At 40.3% G+C, this 20,756-nt stretch overlaps 1 protein-coding gene and 1 long non-coding RNA gene across 3 annotated transcripts in view; one reads left to right on the top strand and one right to left on the bottom strand.

The window, feature by feature from the left end:
• The window catches only part of CSMD1 (CUB and Sushi multiple domains 1), a 355,527-nt gene that overhangs the window by 63,332 nt on the left and 271,439 nt on the right, over positions 1–20,756 (top strand). For both annotated transcript variants that reach the window (XM_081905886.1, XM_081905887.1), the window contains exons 4-5: positions 7,693–7,817; positions 12,395–12,516. In XM_081905886.1, coding sequence (XP_081762012.1) covers positions 7,693–7,817; positions 12,395–12,516 — 247 coding nt within the window. The remainder of the gene's footprint in view (positions 1–7,692; positions 7,818–12,394; positions 12,517–20,756) is intronic.
• On the bottom strand, positions 4,538–7,113 carry LOC309367415. Its single transcript, XR_014167151.1, has 3 exons — positions 7,042–7,113; positions 6,528–6,600; positions 4,538–4,647 (listed from the first exon to the last, which is right to left on the bottom strand). It is a non-coding gene; the product is annotated as an uncharacterized lncRNA (long non-coding RNA).

Below are 20,756 nucleotides of genomic sequence, written 5' to 3'. Positions count from 1 at the left end.
ATATGGGATTATCTGATCATTCTTTACTCCTAGTCCTATTTTACAAGGAGGACAGGAACAAGAAAGTGTAATGCTGTGCTTTTTGGTTTAAGTAAAAATATTGCGCTAGTACTCCTGATCATTACAGTAGCCTGGAATAATAATTATCTTTTTAAAAAATACTCAGGCAGTCCAGTTCTCTTCATGCTTGGTAAGGAGTAAGCTGAATTGAACACACATTCACCATACATGCATCATAATGCATTCAACTATAGAGGCAGAAAAATATCTCTTGGCTCTCATTATGCTTGAAACAAAATAGATTTGTTCATGCATCCAAGTTTGAAAGCATTGCCAGTGTTGTCAGAATCTTATATCAGTTGAGAAGAATGGCTGTCTCATTACATTACACTGTGTTTACATCACATAATGGCAACATCTGGCTATGGGATGGACTGGTCTACTGCTTTTGCAATTAGCTAAAGATATTTAAATGATCAATTTGATTTTGTTTCTTGAAGCAAAAATTTCCAGCTCATGTCACTTATTCGTCTGATAGAATCTTGAGGATTCTGATGAATAAATTCCAAGTAACTGCTAGAAACTGTTCAGCTACAACGAGCAGAAGGGAAAAGTGCATCGAATCAAGATGTAGCCTTTGGACTCCTTTTGTCAAATATACTGAAACGAATTGGTCCATAACGCTAAGACATGTTTTCAATCAAAGCATCCAAAAGATACATTTGTAGCCTTAAACTACTAGACATTATTAGAAGCTATGTTTGCTTTTATCTTCCGTCTGCCCATAAAACCTAAAGATGAATGGGCAGGCACAAAAACTTACTAGGGGTGGGTGAGCGGAACATTAGTTTTGCCCCCCACCTTAACTGAAGTGATCCTCGTCTAGCACCCCCCACTGGAACATAGACACCTCTTGGTGGATGCATGATGGAGAGCAAATCCCCTCGCCCCATCATGGCACCATATTCTGCCTCCAAGGTGGGGAATGCTTTATTTGAGGACCAGGATGGAGTGGGGGAAGAGTACTTCCAATAGAGGCTTCATCTAGGTTGCTGCTTTCCCCATGCCTTGTTAGATAACTGAGGACCCTTGCAGAGCATTGAAAGGTTAGTGCCTCCTTCTGCCTTGCATCATAGAACACATGGGCATTTCCTACTAGGGATGATGGGAAATGTTCATCTCCCAAAATGGAAATAGTTCACCATCAACCCCAATCTCTGGACCTTTGAAAGGGGAATGATTTTCATTAATGCCATGACTCAAACTAACCTGTTTGGAAGAATCACCTTTCTGTGAGCATTTTTTATTTATTTTCCAAGCACATAATGCCACTTCTCAGTGAGGTAGAAATATATACAAAACTAAGGAAGGCTCTAAATGATCCTCCTGCACAGTTTATTAATGGGAGTCACATAGAAGCATCCTATCTGAGTCTGTTCCGTAGCACTCCATCTAGCTGAACGTCATTTGCAGTCCTTGCTGTTAAGATACAACCAAAAGGGAAATGGTTGTCTTTTTAGCTTCCTTTGCACCTGAAAAAAATATCCATGCTAGTCTTTCACGGACTATGTTAACAAAAGCATTCATATTTAAAAACAACAACAACAACAACAAATGCTGCAGTAATTTGTTTTGAAAGCATGGCAGGCTCTAGTTTCCACCATTCTCAAGAATGAAATACTATTCTTTGTTTTACATTTTGTTTTTTAAAAAATGAAATATTTTCTGGAGTGCATGACTAAGGCAATGATTTGTTTTCATAAGTTCAAGTAAAGACTCTAGAAAAAAATGCTATTGCACTTGTCAGGAGAATAATGACTGTGACTATTAGGCTGAATTGCAATACATGAGCAGGCACATTATTCAAAGGCTCTCCAAGTCTGGAGAAATATATTTAGTGAATGCAATTGATGGAAAACGAAGTTCATTTTAAAGTCAGTCTTACCACTGCTGATTCAGTACTGACAAGTTCTTTGTAAAGGTCTTGTAGTTTAAAATATAATAATGACTTGGACTTGGACGTTTCAGTGCCTTTTTGTCTCTGTTGTGATTTTAGCATTTTAACATTTAAAATTAAAGAATGGTTTTCATCTGGTGTTGTTCTCCCCCTTCCCCTTCTCTCTTTTGCCTTGCTCCTGTCACTTTACCTGGGAGACTGCCTCCCCATGGGTTCAAAACTAATAATGCAATTCAAATTTTATGGTGCAATGACAGCTAAACTGCTACTCAGCCCTTTGCCATTACATATAGTTGCTCACTTTTTTTTTTAACAACCTAAATCTTAGCACTACGTATTGTTTTCCATAAAATGTACATAATTTGTGACAATTCCTTCTTCAAAATCCACCTTGCCTGAGGGATGTCTAAACTTGTAAAGGAATGTGCTCTGCATATATTCAGAAAGTTGGATCCTCCTAGCAGAGGGTCCATGTTGTGCTTGGCCCTGAAAATCTTCGCTAACCGGTTTGTGGGCGGGGCTTGCCCCGCTCCAAGCTGGTGGTGCCACAGTTATGCCAATGGCCTTTAGCTAATCAGCAGTGTGGCAAGGTTGGGGGTTGGGGGGTATCTATTTGGCAGCACGACATAGAGACCTCCTTTTCTTTCGCGCTGCCGAACACCCGCCTACCCATTAATTAGGTCATGTTTGGCCTTGCTTTGGACTTCGGTTGGTCGCCTGTTTTGGAATGGGGGCCAGGTAGGAATTTTTCCCAATGTGGCAGATTGGCTGTGGCCACTTGTTTTTTGCCTATCTCTTAGCAATCATCACAACTTTGTAAGGTGTGGTGGTTAGGCATTGGTTTAGGGGAATGTGGGGAGGGGAGGTGCGACCATCACCTGCCCCTCCAATGAATAGAGTATTCCGTTAAAGGAATCCGGGGTTCTGGATCTCCTCTGAAGCCCGGAGAGGGGCTAGGGCCATGCCAGGACCCCTGGGAACCCCAGGGGTGAGCACCAGTCTATATACATTGATGGAGCTCCCCCTGCTTTACCCTTCCAGGCTTCCTGCAGGGTGGGGCAGAAGCCAGATATAGTTTGATACCAATGCCTAAACCAATACCAGTCACATTTGTGTATTTTAATTAAGTTGTGTCCAAAATTTGCCCATTAACATTTAAACTAAATTCTGTCTCCACTGTGTCTTTATTTCCATGGGGGATGGGTTTTGGGGCTTGCTCTATTTCCACCAGTTCATACAATCCAGATTTCAGAGTTGCCTTTCAGTTACTTTCTTTTGGGTTCATGTGTGCATACATACACACAACACCACAACCACCAGCAGCAGCTAATGCGCACTCACTGTTTTCTCTGTTCCTCACTTGGTAAATCCTTGGGATTTATAAATAATTCACTTTTGCATAACATTTTCTTTGACTATTGGTTGCACAAGAGAGAGTTCCTGAACATGAGCAAACTGACCTGCCATCAAGCCCAGAGAATCTTGAAAGTGTTTAGCCCCATCTCCTCTTATAATACATCATATTCCTTAATATCTAACAAGGTAACGCAGTGAGCTCTGCAGGCATTTTTCTGGGAGATTGTTGCTGCTATTTTGCCCCAAAACTAGCTCCTCTAATCACTGTTCCATGTTTTAAAACAAAACAAATAGCAACTCTTTGATTCTAGAAAGGAGAGTGAACAAGAGACGGACAACACCTTATGCAGTCTACACAGCAAATGAAAGCTCCAATTTGTTGGCTTACAAATAATAATAATAATAATAATAATAATAATAATAATAATAATAGTAATAATATATTTATTGTCATTGCCCCCTCTCGGGGACAACGAAATTACTTGGCTGCTCCATCCACCCAGGTAGGGCACTCCACACAAAATCAAAACAACTATAAAAACACTAATTAAAACAATACAGTATAATACAGCAAGGAAGATTAGATGACTATCAAAGTCCAGGCTTCCCATTCAGGGCCGAGATCGCTCTGGAGAAGAAGCTGTTCTTAAGACGGCTCGTTCTTGTCTTCATCGTCCTGTATCTCCGTCCCAACGGCAGGAGCTCGAAGAGACAGTGACCAGGATGTGATGGATCTTTTACTATGTCCAGTGCCTTCCTATGGCACCTTGTGGCATAAATCTGCTCTAAGGTGGAGAGTGGGCAGTCAACAATGCTCTCTGCTGCCTTAACAACTCTGCACAACCCCATCCTGTCCTGGGTAGTACAGCTTCCGTACCACACACATAAGCCATAAGTGAGCACACTCTCAATGGCACAGTGATAGAAGGCAAGCAGCAGTTTCTGCGGAAGATGGTTTTTCCTTAGAATTCTCAAAAAGTACAGTCTCTGCTGCGCCTTCTTCACAGGCCCCCTTGTGTTGACACTCCAGGACAGATCCTCTTGTAATTCAATGCCCAAAAATCTGAACGTTGTTACCCTCTCCACACAGACCCCATCAATCAAAAGTGGCTGGACATTGCTCTTCTGTCTCCTGAAGTCCACCACAAGCTCCTTTGTCTTCCTTGTAAATTATTATGAAAACGGAGCAGATAAGATCAAACACAACAGCACAGGATCCACCTTTAAGCTGAATACACAAAAGAGTGAAGTTTATTCATCTCTGCTCCTGTAATGTTAACTTTTGTAGCTTGATACTAAAGCAGATTTTCTAATTGCCAGTTGTTGATAATGACCTGCAGGGAGAAAAAAATCACTGTTCATTTCACATCATTGTATGAAAGGTCACTGAGAAGTCTTTGTTCTTGGTTTCTGTCCCCAATCCCTTCCTGGGAACACGGGGCCTCTTCAGGTACTGTCTGTCTATAAACAGCAGTTTTGCTGCTTCTGTGTGCTGATGACTGATGCCTTGAATGAACACCTGTTGCTCTAATTCTTTATTAGTTTTCTAGTCTATAATTCATAGTAATCAACTTTGAGCTCTTTGGTGAAGTATTAGGGATTGCCTACTGCTTCACAAATTGTTGTACTTAAGGGTGCAGAAGAACATAAGCCTTTGAAACAATGAATTTCAGGCAAGGATAAATCCTGTTTGATCTTCAGCATATTCTTACATTTATCAAACTAAGATTTTTTATTATTTATCATTTTTTTTTCCTTAGTTATATCACAGCGGGTGGCGCTGTGGGTAAAACCTCAGCACCTAGGACTTGTCGATCGCATGGTCGGTGGTTCGAATCCCCGCGGCGGGGTGCGCTCCCGTTGCTCGGTCCCAGCGCCTGCCAACCTAGCAGTTCGAAAGCACCCCCAGGTGCAAGTAGATAAATAGGGACCGCTTACTAGCGGGAAGGTAAATGGCATTTCCGTGTGCGGCTCTGGCTCGCCAGAGCAGCTTCGTCACACTAGCCACATGACCCGGAAGTGTCTGCGGACAGCGCTGGCTCCCGGCCTCTAGAGTGAGATGAGCGCACAACCCTAGAGTCTGTCAAGACTGGCCCGTATGGGCAGGGGTACCTTTAACTTTTTATATCATCCCCTTGTGCTCATACTGTCTAATATTTTGAAGATACAATATAAAGAGCTATCACAGCACTTGCTAATATTGCTTGTTGTGATAGTAATAAAAGATTTAGAGCATTATTGTTGTTTTCCATAGGCATACCTGTCAATTTGTTTATTGCATTTCACTGGCAAGTGTGATACACGTCTGACTAGTGGGGTACGAGAGCTGAAAAAAATCACATCTTGCAATCAGTCCACCCCTTTGGTTTCAGATAGTATATGGGTAAAAGGTAAAGGTACCCCTGCCCGTACGGGCCAGTCGTGTCCGACTCTAGGGTTGGGCACCCATCTCACTTAAGAGACCAGGGGCCAGCGCTGTCCGGAGACACTTCCGGGTCACGTGGCCAGCGTGACGAAGCTGCTCTGGCGAGCCAGCACCAGCGCAGCACACAGAAATGCCGTTTACCTTCCCGCTATAAAGCGGTCCCTATTTATCCACTTGCACTTAACAGTGCTTTCAAACTGCTAGGTGGGCAGGAGCTGGGACCGATCGACGGGAGCTCACCCCGTCGCGGGGATTCGAACCGCCGACCATGCGATCGGCAAGCCCTAGGCGCGTCCCTTTGTATATGGGTAGATGAGTCTAAAAAGCCCAGGACACAAATTTTCATGGCTATGGTGGCTCATTTACCAGAAGTAATGTATTTAGCATTAACTCTGGAAGTGTATACTCAATTTCGATTAACAAAGCCTCCTGATGTATATTGTGCTCTAGGAGATCTCTGCATCCAACCCATAACTCCTAATGAAAATGGAATATAACAATTTCTTTTTCCTTTTTAAAATTGTTTTAAAAGTTTGTTTTTAAAAGCATTTTGAAAAATAAAAAAGCTTTTGAAGTATCCTCTTCCCAAACTTCCAAAATATGCCTAAGAACAATTTAGCTTGGATTTTCATTTACTTCATTCCACAAGGTTGAAAGGGAGGCATTTTTACTGCTCCCAGTTCTCCCAGCACCAGTTGACATTTGATGGTGTTTCCTTGTCCTTTGAAGGCGGTTCTGTGCAGCCGGGGCTATTGCTCATCTACATTTTTCATTCAAAATGATGCTGACCTGCTTGCTGCGTCACACGCTGCCATATCATTTCACAGTCTTCCCCACTGTGTGAAACAGGCAACTCTTTCTACTGATCCAAAAGGAAAAGATGAAGAAGTTCAGAAACCTGCTGCTATATTTGGAAAAACATATGCTACTAGAAATATGTCACATTTTGCTTTTGGAAACAAAATTGTTGGCGTCCCCAACTCTATCAGTGTTCAGAAAAAGCAGAGAAGCAAATGAAGGACTGGGGACCTGTTGCTATAGTGATCTAATGAATAGCTAGGCAAAAGACATAGGAGTCCTGCATGCGAGATGCTCAGTGCCCAACACCTGCAGTCTAGTAGGATTTAAGAGTAATGACTTGATGTGAAAGGAGGGTAAATGTAGCCTTGCGGCAGAGATGTGCTGCCCTTTTAATTTAGATTTAAAAATAAAATAAAAAATAAGATTTTTACCCAGTTTCCTTCCACTGCATTTCTTTATTTCATTTATCATTTACGTATTTATCTTTATTTCAAATGTATACCTTTCCAACCCAGCCAGGAGTCTCAGATAAATGTGAATGTAATTGTTACAGCCAAAATGCTTGAAAAAGCAATTCCTTAGAAGATGTTCCCTCTGCGAGTGAAAAGCAGCCACTTTTGCAGCATCAGACAGCACCGCGTTACTTGTTCAGATTTTTATACAGCAAGGTTTGGCCTGCCAAAGCTCTCCTGGCTATGCAGCTATTTCAAGCTCACAAGCACCTTTCCTAATGCCAGGCAGTGGCAATCCAGCCTACAATCATACTTCACTTTCCATTCATTCTATTGTGCCAATTTAACACTGTGCCAATGTGTTTCTCAGGACTTCTGTCTTGAATCATAGGCAATGCTGCCATGAAAAGGATTTCTGCTAATTGGATCAGTATGTTATAGCATAGCAATATGTTTACTTCGTGTGTGTCTGTTGCCGTTTTCTTGCCTTATTTCTTCCACTTTATAAGCAGCCTATATTCCTCCTAGCTGATACTATTAACAAGCTGGACACTTCCCTTACAGAGTATATCAAATGACAAATGAAATTGGTTGTATGCCTACCAGTGAGTTCAACAATAATGTTTAGTTTGTGTAATGAAGCTTAAGTGTATACTGACCTAAAGCTGAAACTTGTCTGTATTGTTAAATCCTTTCCCCAGGGTCGGTGCTAGTGTTCAGTTCAGCTGTGAAGACAATTATGTGCTCCAAGGTACGAAAAGCATCACTTGTCAAAAGGTGACAGATACGCTGGCTGCTTGGAGTGACCATAGGCCAACATGCCGTGGTGAGTAGTGTTCATTGGAGGGAATAGGGTAGAGCACTGCAATTACTCATGCCAGTTGAAGTGTGTCATAAATTGAATGAATGGTATTATCCAATCTTGTTCTTCATCTGGGTTCCTCTATTATTTTGAACATCCTTTAAGATTATGGACATGTTTGACAAAGTATGTAAACTTGAACTGTGAAGGTTTGCAGGGCTGTTCACCCACACTGTCCTATGTATGGGCCAAAGACACATATGTGATATGCATAATCTTTCCAGACACACACATTTTGAGCAGCAAGGATCATGCACATGTCTGCTCCACGTAGATGTTAAACCAAAGAGGAAGTGATTCTAGTGCCCCTTTCCATATTCAGTATACACTTTGCTAAACAGATCTACAGGCCTTCTGTATGTCATTTGCTGCCTATTTTTCTCAGTTCATCTTTGTTTTGGCTACACTTTTGTACTGCTGGAGCAGATCCCATCAGCCCTAGTGAGTGTGGCCTGTGGCTAAGGACAATGAGAATTGCAGTCTAATTCTGGGGCGTGTAGACTGGATTTTGGGAAGTAGCGTGGGAGTACATGTACAATAGGCATCTATTTATATTTAGTGGCAAAGCATGACTAAAGATCTTTCAGAAGAAGAAAAGAGGAAACAGTAAAGAAAGCCCAAATTTCTCAAGCTGCAACAGTTTCTCATGTCCAAGTCTCAAGAAGGTACTAATAATACACTGAGATTGTGTCAAAGACTTTTTGGGTCCAAGCACTTTTAAAAGAATTCTGAGCACAATGTTTAGTTTGACTTTTATTTGTTTGTTTGTTTGTTTAAAAGCATTTCTAAACTGCTTAATATTTAAAAGTCTCTTAAGTGTTTTACAAAAAAAAAGTATAAAAACAATTAAACAGTAACAGCCTCCCCCATAAAACAGCATTCTAAGAACAGATTAGAAACAGGAATTCAGTAAGAATGGGGTCTAATCTTATAGGTGAGGAAAAGACCTGCCTTTACAAGACATCTGAAGGAACTGATTGATGATGCTTTATGGAAGGCAGAGGGAAACGGCATTCCAGAGTGCAGTGTCAGTGGCAGAAAATTCTATAGGGCTATGAATAACAGTTTCCCATGTGACCTAAGTGATATTACAGGGCTATATGGGGATAGGCATTCTTTCAGGCAATCTACAACCAAGTTATTCACAGATTTGAACATTGGTAACAAGTTCTTGAATGTGGCTGGGGGACTGACTGACAGCAGTGTGATGCCTTTAATATAGGTGCAAAATATGTACACCTGGTGCTCTCAACAACTTGGCCACAGCATTCTGCACAGCTGTAGCTTCTGGAACACTTTCAAGGAAAACATGATATAGAATGCATTCTATTACTCCAGGTGTGTGGTCACCAACACACCAGCATCCATATATTATCCATATTGTGAGATGCATCATGCAGTTCTTCAGAGGGAAGATCTGTCTTATATGAGTCAGTAATTACTGTGTTTCAGTTCTAAGACAATATTCATAATTACAACTGTTACAATATGCCAAAATTTAAAATTAATCCATTCTGACTTTCTTTTAGGCTATACTTAGGGGGGGAAATATGTTTCTACCATGTAAATCACAGATAAGTACTATTTTACAACTTTGATCTTCACTGAAGGATCACTAACACTTTAAGTAATTAGCTGACTTGATCTAATTCATCCTCTTGGTCTTATAAGGAAACAAACTGCAAGGGAGAACATTGATTCTTGGCTTGAGTTATGCTTTTGATTCTGGCATTTGTGCCAATCTCATTCTAGAGAAGTTAGCCAAAAGCTGCATCAGCTCATTACTTACAGAAATTGAAGCAATATTACTATCTTGCTGTCACCAGAACAAGTGCCACGACTTTGTGTAATTATAGACATGATGTTTTTTCTAATTGAGTATACTTTACAAACAGCACAAAAACATCTATTACAATGCTTCACAGTGTGAGTAGCTGCCAGTTATAAAACTCATGTGAATGAATGAAGCCATGGATAATTTGCCATTTGTTTTGAATTCTCCAATTCATGGATGTTTTAAGAAGCATATGGTGTAGTCCGTTGACAGTGTGCACTGTACAGCACTGATATAGAATGGATAACAATCATATCAAGTAGTTCTGTACTAACTTTCACACTGTAATCAATGAGGATTAAGTATGGCAACATAATGCTGGTATTCTTTGTTCAAAATGACTGTACAAAATAAATGAGATTTATCAATTGGAAACACATGGATGTAAGATTGCTGTTAATTATAACCTTGCAGTCTCATTTGCATAACTGAGACTCCTCACATTTTTATCACCTTATATTTTCAGTTTATGTTAATATATGCATTCACATTTAAATAGATCCCAGCTAGGTATCATATGGGGACGCAGGTGACGCTGTGGTCTAAACCACTGAGCCTAGGGCTTGCCGATCAGAAGGTTGGTGGTTTGAATCCCCGTGACGGGGTGAGGTCCCGTTGCTCGGTCCCAGCTCCTGCCAACCTAGCAGTTCAAAAGCAGATCAAAGTGCAAGTAGATAAATAGGTACCGCTCTGGTGGGAAGGTAAACGGTGTTTCCGTGCACTGCTCTGGTTTGCCAGAAGCAGCTTAGTCATGCTGGCCACATGACCTGGAAAAACTCTATGTGGACAGATGGGTGATTCTAAAATTTTCCACTCCTTGGGCACATTTGAAAAAGATGAAAATTACTGAGACCCACTCAGTCACAAAATAGTGGTTCAAGGGCAGATCCAGTCAAAAAGTGATGGGCAGAGGTGCAGTTTGGCATGATGAGCTGGTAACCAGTGCCATCATTTTTAATTGAGATCTAATCTCTCTTTGGAAATTGTAAATTCTTTGCTACGGTAATTTCCTTGTGGCAAGCAATTTGTAATTCAGCCTCCACATTCAAGGCAGAATTCAAGGTGGCTATTTGTTATATATCTTCCTCCCCACACCTCCATTTCTTACTCAAGTATTTTTTATTAAGCTGTTGTTTCTCTATCCCTTTCACACAACTCATAGCTTGTTCCTGCAAAACTACCAATTTCTTTTATCTGTCTTTCCTGCTCCTTCTACATTCACTTCTTTCCCCCTATAGCAGCTGCCTTCTCAACCCTTCCTCTATGTTTCTATTATGACTAATTACTACGTATGTGGAAAGATCAACCTTTTGTTTCTTCTAATGTCCTTCAATATCTCTAGACCATCCCCCCCCCCTGCCCCTTGGTCCTCTCTGTCTCCCAGTTATCATTACTGTGTACCACTTTATCTACGACCACACAGGCTCAAACACACAAGCCAGCAATTTAGTTCTCAGTGGTGGTGCTTTCTGTTTCACCTCAACTGGTGAAATGGGACATGCCACCTTGTACAGTTTTATTGTATTTATGTCATATTTCTGTAAAACACTTAGAGACTTTTAAATATTAAGCAGTTTAGAAATGCTTATAGATAAATAAAATTTAAATTAAAAGTTGAAGTCAAAAAGAAGAGTAATCTTGTGGTTTTGGAAAAAAAAGAAATTTGTGCCAATTTCAACATATGGCCAGATTGTTTATCAGTATGTGTGTCCTAATATTTCTTTTTAGAGGGTTTGAACCTGAACAGAGTGTGATGCAATGTCAGTGTATTGTTAGCACATTCACAAGACTTGGACGTGAGAAACAAAAGCAGCTTGTGAAATTAAGATTTTCTTTCATGTTTACTTTTTTCTTCTGAAAAAAACCATACCAATCAGTTAAGTTTTGCCTCCTAATAATATATCCCTATTGTACATGAATCCTCCCTGTCTTTTAGGATACTATTTTATTGTTTTTAAGATGTATTTTTGTAAAACACTTAGATAATCTTAAATATTAAGCAGTTTAGAAAAGCTTTTAAATAAATGTCTCACCATGTAGAAAAAGACTTGTTCAGTTTGCGTGTTTAATTAAAATGTATGTAAGCTTCTGAAATACTCCATATTTATAACCAGGCATAGGTCTCCATGCAGGGATAATATAAATACATTTGTGTTGTGCTCTATTACATACTGTCTTTAGATTGTTCTGAAAATGAAGCATCATTGCAACAAAAATATAGTAATGAATGGAGAAGATGTGGAGTATGCGCAACAAGCAAACACACACACACACACACACACACACCAGCCTCACCCAGCCAAATGTTCTCAGATGTTCTTGGACTGGAGTTCCCATAATCCTTGACCTTTTGCCATGCTGGCTGAGGCTGATGATAGTTGTAGCCCCAAACATCTGGCAGCCACTATCTTGAGGAAGCTGAAGTACTCATTCATTCTACAAAATCATCCCCATCACCTAATAGTTTTGAAAACAAACAAAAATCTGTGTGAAATGCACGCATTTTGCTATCCACTATTTCACTGCCACTAGAATCATTATGAATTTTGCCACTGATGTCAATGTTATTAAGAGGTACGTTGTACACTTGCCCTTGGTAGGTGGTGGCCGTCGGTTTTCTTCTTTTAATTTTGTTTGCCAATTTGCCTTGAAATAAATCTCCATGTCTGAAGCTTACCCACTGCTTTGATGCTTTTTATGCTTCTAGCTAGAACATGTGGTTCCAACCTCCGTGGACCAAGTGGTATCATCACATCGCCCAATTATCCCGTTCAGTATGAGGACAATGCACATTGTGTGTGGGTTATAACAACACTTGATCCAGGAAAGGTATGCTTCCTCACTTTGTAGGCTTTCGAATGATTACATAGAGTTAATTGAGGCTTGCTTGCTTTTTTAAAAAGAACATTTTTTCTTTTCTTTTTTTTAAAAAGGAGCATGCTCTAATTTATTGTCCCCAATTTTTACTTTGATAAACTACAGCAGTGTAAGTGGCATTTGAACAGTATTGACTGCAAATTGTGTGGGTTTGCTATCAAATCCAATATAATAAAAAAAATACAGAGGGGAAAAATATCTTTATTCATTGTTTTGTTCATTATTTCTGTTTCTTGTGAGGCATGGTAATAATGGAAATTAAAGTTGGTATTTTGTATTTTCCATTCCAGTACTTTTTGGTCCCAATATCAAAATGTATAATAAACTTGAATAATTGGTTTCAACACTCCAAAGTCTAACTGGTTTGCATGCAATAGCAGACATTTTGGTTCATTAACATGGCTAAAATAATTTAATAGTCAGTATTTTTTTATTTTTACTGAGTCTGTCTGTAGGAAGCGATTTGTTTAAAGATCATGGTTTTATGATAAATAAGATGGAAGGATCTGAATCCATAAGGGCCGACTATAAATAACTGAAATAAATAAATAATATGTGTGTTAAACTCGTATGTGTGACACAACATAAGAGAAGAATTTCTGCAAGATCAAAGTTCTAAAGATACAAAGGTGATATAATTTCAATAATTCATAAAATTAGTGTAAGGTTTCTACTGTAACTAAGTGTGTTTTAAATAATAATTTTCATTTCAAATTGGATCATTTATCAAGTGTGTTGCCAATCAAGGGAGTAGTAAAGTTGTGACAAGGTGGGGAATATAATGTCATGCTCATATGTTTGCTGCTTCTGTAGAAATATTTAGAATATCATCACTTGTCCTCAGTAAATGTTTTTCATTTTGCTTTATTTCTCAAATCTCCTGTGGTGTCACAGAGATAGGTTTTGGAATGTATGCCTATCAATTCAAGAAGTTCTCACATGTGGGAAGTAAGGACTAGAAGTGTGCTTTCAAAACTCGTTTCCCCTATAGATCACTTGACAAATTCTGATTAAAAAGCGAAAGTTGATCTGAAGAGAAGCCAGAGTATGACTTGACAAATTATGACAATCTCAGTGTAATGAATGTTTGTTTTGTTTTTTTCTGCATAACTCACATTTTAATAACTGTAGCAATGCCTCTTGGATGTTCCTTTTCTTGTGAGCAAAGTTCTGTGAAGTTGGGTATAACATTTGCCATATGAAGGCTCAGGTCAAATTCAGGATTCATCCGCCTTCTGTATTTGGATGTATGGTGGTTATCCTTTCCGCAGACCGCACAAATGGACTTTGTGAATCACCAGTATTTTCAGTAGATCGCAGTTTGAGAACCCTTTACTAGGCAAAGAAGAAAAGAAAAAAGAAAAAAGGATTGAAACCAGTGGAGATGTATCTGTATATATTTTTTTGCAGAGCATGCAAGTCTACCATGTTTGGCAGGCAAGGAATTTGCCGCTCTCCATGTGACTCTAAAATGGAGATCACTTTGCAGGGAGCATATTCTTGTCCCAATGTTCGAAAAACTGTGATGGGAGGAAGAGTCAGCACCTCTGTGTAAGGCACCACTATCCTCTTGTTCCCTAGTCAGTCTTCTCTGGTGCTGTGCCCCCTCCCACTGGTCAGTGTGGCCTTTGCCTAGTAGTTGCAGGACTGAGTAGGCTTTTTTAAGGGGTTCCCTGATTGGTAGACCCCTCTTTTTTTCACCTATTCACCTACAGCATCTTAGGCTGTAATTTGGCTGATTGACTTTGGCCGTGGCTGGCAAGACATGTGTACAGGAAATCACAGGTGTGCTGAGGGGCACCTGTAAGGTGAGGGATGGTTCCAACCCATGTCAGTGCTGACTGGCTAGAGGTGCATTACAACTTGGACACCCCTTCAGGCTGTTGGACATACCTCAATGAATGCCAACTGATCGGGTGGGGCTGCCCCCTTGGCTCCTCTTCAGGATCAGGCAATGGAGTAAGCTCAGTCAACTGGCTGCTAGGTAGATCTGCCCTTTCACAGCCATTTGGCAGTTTGTTAGTTGGCTTAATTTGCACTGCCTACACTATTAAGCAGCTCTTTCTCTGCCTCTTGCAGATTTGTTATTAATCAAGCTATGACCCTTTAAGCCCATTCTGGTTGTCACACATGTTTACTGCAGTAGGGAAAGGGCAATCCGTTTATCGCTGCATTGTATGGCTTTTAGCATTACCTTTGTCTCTTGCAATACATTTCCCCATCTCAGTTTTACCCATATCCTGGTTAATTCCTCTGTTTGTTTTGCAAGCTTCCGTCATTCATCTTTCCCAGCGCTCTACTTTCTTAGTAAAATGGGAAATCTGCTGTACTTTGTTGAGATGAGAAACCTATTTCAAAAATAGTCCCTAGCGTGCTGCAAGTGTATCAAGTTGAAAAGGGGAACAAAAAATCTAATAAAAATTGGCAGTTTCATAACATGAAAGACAACTTGATTCACTTCTGAATGAGGTCAGAGGACTATTATCTTTTCATTGTCCTTGAAATACCATTCCTGTATATTTGGTAGAAGGTTTGCTGGATCAGGCACTGTGAGCCTGGGCCATCAGGGCATGGGGTGTGTAAAGCAAAAAAGAATGACAAGACCAATAGCATGGGATCAAATGGCCACAACTTTATTGATTACAGATGTCAGTAGGATTTGGCATAGGCATTGGATGTGTATCCTGAATCACCCAACCTGTCTGCTGGGTGATTATTCCTTTAGGGTCGATCCTAGGTTTTAGATTGCCCTATGATGCAAATCAGTTCTAGGCAATCCCTCCAGAACACCATATTGGGAAGTTTTATGGCCCCAAAAAACTTTCCATAAAATGCCCGTCTGGGCATTGGACAGAATACACCCCCCTGGACCCCTTTAACAAGGGATCCCGAAAAATTGACCAATGTACACTACTCTGAGCCACCCCCTTTTTCAGGCTGAGAGTCCAACCCAGTGCCCTTTTCTGCCAGTAAGTTGTGGCAATTGCTATGAGGTTGGCAAAACCTCCTGAATAGGCCCAATTTGTCTGCAGATAAAACTCCTTCCTGGCCTCGAATATTTCCCTAGCAAGGTCTATCACACGTCTCACCCATTTCCATTCAAAATGGCAAAGCTTTTGGGTGGGAGGGACAAACGCCCAGTGTGTTAACTACACTGCTGAGTGTGAGTGGATCCCTTACACTCAGCTTCAAAGCATATTTCCAAGACTGCGCTTGCCTTCAGGGTGATAGAAAACTGTGTCCTGCCTGCCACCATTTCTCAATCTAAAGCAGTATTCAACATCTAATTCTGGGGTAATAGAGATACTGTTTCAATTTTCCATACAATTTTTCAGAGGCCCTACTGTCTTTATTAAATCCAATAAAACTATGTGGTTCAAGTGTAAAAATGAAGGAACATGAAATCTGACACACACCCCCCAAGATAACACCCTTTTGGAGAAAATAAAAAAATAAATTCCTTAAAGGTCATGGTGGGGGAAACTATGTTTACATAATTTCCAAAAAAGCATTTAGTAAGATTACCTTGTATTACAAGATTGGGAGAAAGGAATGAATAAAAACCTGGCATCAGTTGGCCGTTATCCTGAATGGCCATCTTGTGTTCTTACTCATATACAAATCAGCAGAGCAAACTAGGATTTCTCTTCTATGCTTCATTAAGCATCTGCTACTTTTCCAAAGGCATTATCTTTTTCCGTTTAACTGTAATGAGCTTTTCAAGTTTGTTCTCTACCTGTTTGGAAGTATTTCCTTTTAATGCTCTGCTTATTTTGAAGGCTTGCTACCTTACCTTGGGGCCTACTAATGTATCTGCTGATCACAACCCTACTGAGCCATTTCTTGAGAGTTCTGCTGCTCACAAATAGTTTCTTTGCAGTGGTGTTTATTTCCTGATGGCTTCATCTAGGCCATGCTGCAGGTGTTTTAATTTGTAGCTATTTCCTAAGATAGTTTAGCCTTCACTCCTTTGTGTTTTGTTTCTCGCTTTTTAATATTTGCCATCTTTGGATAATTTCCAGAAGCCCAACTTCATTTGTCGCTACTCTGGTTTTTTTTTTGCTCAGTATTTGTGCTATACTTCCAGTTTGCTTCAGACACGTCCTTCTGTCCCCTACTGTTTTGGTTCCCTCTTCCTACTCTAACTGAAGGAGTCCTGCTGCTTTCACTATTCCATGCAAACTTTACTAACCACTGGGACTCTACTTTCCAGTCCATAGGAGGGCCAGGTGTGGTGTCATTTCTGGCAGTGATTCTGAGTGTAGCGCATTACTCTCCTGACTGGTTAGAGACTATGGAATTGTTGCAGCTGCTGTGGGATAGAGTGATTCGTGGCTTAATGATCTGTTAAATAAAGGTGTGCCCTATTTGCAGCTTTGCCTGAAATCTTTGCCTGCTTTAGCATAAACCATGTATGCCAAGCAAATTCTGGGGCTTCTAACAAATGTTTTTGTGTTACTCCTGCAAATAGAAAACAGTTCACTAGCTGTTCCTATAAAGCAAAATAAGGCCTGCAAGCCACATCTTTCACACATCAACACCTCAAGAAGTAGTCTCAGACTGAGGGCCCTGGTTCAGTTCCTGAAACTGGTATGTAGAGCACAACCCATATTTGTCACTGCACAACAGGTCTGACTGGAAGAGATTGGAAGTTTGTTTTACCATCCTTGTTTTATCAACAGTTAGTGCTGCTTCACACACCAAACTGGAGGTTTAAGTATGTTGTTTGAATAAATTTATGAAGTTTTACATATGACAATTGTGGAAAAACGAAACAGGGAATAATAGTGCAAGCTCAGTCATATGATAACATTGTAAATATGGGCTGAGCTGTGACCTGGCTCTATGATGAGGCTATCATATTACCTCTCTCTACAGTGGACAAATCTACTCAAGCTACAGTTACATAAGCTCTGTACAGATCCCCTCAGCCATGTTGTCATGACTTTCTCATATACATATATGCAGCAGGTTACACTTTAGTCAGATCAGCAGATGTCTTATTCACAGGTTTCATTCTAGTTCCTAGTCAGGAATGGCTTTCTTATGATAGTTTGGTAACATGTGAATTGGCTTTTGGAAAGCCACCTTTGAGGACTACTTAAGCATCTTCATTGGAAGAATGTAATAATATAGACAAGTACTATTTGGGGGGGGGTGCAGACATAGTCCAATGAAGTAATGGATGAAATATTGTCAGTAGGCCTGAAAGATACACAAACAGCAAACACACAAATATGTATATGGAAAATTTAAAGCTATGAGGCCTCTCACCATGAATTTCTTGCTTAACCCATTTCTGTGAATTGTTAATCAGCTGGGGTTTTTTTAGCTATCAATACTTTAACACAGGCTTCCTCAACCTCGGCCCTCCAGATGTTTTTGGCCTACAACTCCCATGATCCCTAGCTAGCAGGACCAGTGGTCAGGGATGCTGGGAACTGTAGTTCCAAAACATCTGGAGGGTTGAGGTTGAGGAAGTCTGCTTTAACAAATGGGGTGTGTCCAAAAGATTTTGGCTAGGGAGTTGCATGTCCCAATTTTCCAAAGTCAACTTTATGTTTGTTTTTAAATGTATTTTCAGGTTGTTGACTTATTTTAAGCTACACTGAGACATCCCTTTGGGTCAGAAAGGCAGAATAAATTTAAAAATAAATACAGTTATAAACAAGTGGATCTAATAATAATAAATTTTATTTATATCCCGCCCTCTCCAGCCGAAGCTGGGCTCAGGGCGGCTAACAACAATACAACAGTACAACACAACACTCTTAACATCATTCATTATAAAATTAATTCAAAACAAACCACTAGAATAGCATACAGGGCTGGTGGGAAGCTGACGATATCCTGCCCTTCCTCCTGGCACCACAGCCCCTCCAAACGTCTAAGGGTTGAGCACCCTGTTGAATGGAGCGAGCTGTTCTGCAGAGGACTGAGAAGGAAGGGGAATGCCCCCAAATCAAGTAGAGGCAACTACTGTGAGCTCCCTTCCATACACCTTAAAGCAGCCCATGAGGACTGACTATGCATATTGGGCCTGGAATGTTGGCTAACTGTTCCTGGGTTGGCAGTAAATAGGATGGGGGGACATGGAGTGGGCAGAGGCAGAGAATAAGGAGGTGTTGTTTGCTGGCAACCTGAACAGGAGCGGTCCATGCTGCAGGTACCACTTGGGCTGAATGCTGACAATCCCAGCAATCTCAGAATACACATTATATATAGCATAAAGTGGATACTGACAACCATATTTATACGCCTGTGACAATTTTTGCCAGCATATCTGAATTTTATGACATTCACAGAATTCACTTGGGATTATCTAAATTCACCAAATTTCAGCATTCACTGTAGCATAGCTAGTAGTGGAACTTAGTACTATAACTTTTTTTTTAAGAGTAGCCCCCTATCCTTAAATAAGTTTCTTATAAATTATATCAGTACCAACATTTTAAAAATAGTTTGTGATATCAGATGAATCTGTGTGCATTTGCACTGAAAATGTTTCGTTCTGTGAAGCAGCTTTTCGCCTCTGGTATCAGAAGTACCTTGGAGATATATTTTATTCTAGGTATTTGTCTTGCACACAGCAAAAACAGAAGAAAATGTGTGCCAAGTCATATTCTCTGTGTCTATATTAATGTAAGGATTTCCATAACTCATGCATATTCACCTCTGACTATGGGCAAAGATTTGTTTTCAGTCAGTTTAAATTAGTTGGGATAATCGGTTTCAGTTTTTCTTCAGGATACTGTCTGCATTCTGATAAACAGCACTCCGATTATGTTAATCTTTCCTACTGTTTATTTTAGGTCATATGATAATGCAACAATCAAGGGAAATTTGTGTACATTTAGTTCTTAATGATATTAGTAATGATGATAGTAATATTGTGTATTGATTGTGGAGAGCTGTCAGGCTTCAAATAATAATAATAAAAAACATTGTTAGCCTCAATAATATTGAACAGAAAAGGGGGAAAAAGTATCAAAATAGATCAAAGACAATTTTTTTTTTAAACCTTGATAGTAAAATAACTCATAACTCATTAAGGGGTCACAAAAATTTGGTTATGCTTTCTGCCTTTGGTGGCAAGGGGGCAATTTTGCCTCTCTCCTAAGAATAGGGCAATTAATATGCGGCACTGCAGACATTGTTAGGTCCAGCTCCCATCAGCTTCAGCCAATATGGCCAATGGTCAGTGCTCATTCCCGGCACATGGAGGCAAATAGGGTGCATGGGCCATTCGGTAGAGCATGAGTTCTCTTGAATCCTTTCATATATTTATGCTGACTGTGGGCAGAGTCGATTTTCAATATATAATCAGTGGAAGTTTGTTTATTTTAAAAGCAAGTCAAACCCTCCATGTCTATGATAAGATTTTCCCTCCATGCCTATGACAGGTAATGACAGCCATGCTCAAGTATTGGGATGAAAAAGAAGATGCCACCCACATACATTTATATGAAACCTAGTTTCTTTTGCATTGTTTACATGCAAGGCAAACAATTTTGTGACTAGTAGAGAGCCTTGGGGCAGGCCATCTGTCTCTTTCTGATTCTGCCACTCGCATGCAGTCTGAAACTGCCATTGCATCGCCCGGGTTTCAGAATGTTAGCAGCCTAGCATGACATGATTTTAGACAGGCTTCATAAGAGACCAAGATGCCAGACAGTTTCACACATCGGTGCCAAGTCGAAACAGGTTAGCTGCAGATGTTAAGGATTTCTTTCTCCTTTCCTCCCTCCTGCCATCCATTTGAGGAAATTCTTACTGAAAAGTGAATTTACGTATTGGAGAATCCAAGTCCATGCATTCCATGCCCTGGAAATGGATTATTATGCCCTGAGATGCGGGGTGGGTGGAGGGTGAAGGGGGGGCTATAACTAGTAGAACAGCCTTCACCACCCTGGTACCCTCCAGATGTTTTGGATTAACACTCCCATCAGCCTGGCTGGAGTAGAATATAATAAAACATTTAGAACAAAAATAAAAAACAACAACTTTGTACCTATTTATTCATTTTATGGCCAGTAACTCCCTGGGTTTCTTAGTATCTGTTGGCTCACAGAGAACAGCTTAGACTGCTATGGTGAAGTATTATACAGACATCTGCAGCTTCCTCAGCCCCCCCCCCTGTGATTTATTGACCTTATATCCCACTCTTCCAGTGATCTTGGGCCTGCCAGGAG

The sequence above is a fragment of the Podarcis melisellensis genome, assembly GCF_964234715.1.
Source record: "Podarcis melisellensis genome assembly, chromosome: 3".
Taxonomy (NCBI): Eukaryota; Metazoa; Chordata; class Lepidosauria; order Squamata; family Lacertidae; genus Podarcis; species Podarcis melisellensis.
Note: the sequence above shows the minus strand (reverse complement) of the source record. Positions and strands in the feature narration are given on the sequence as shown.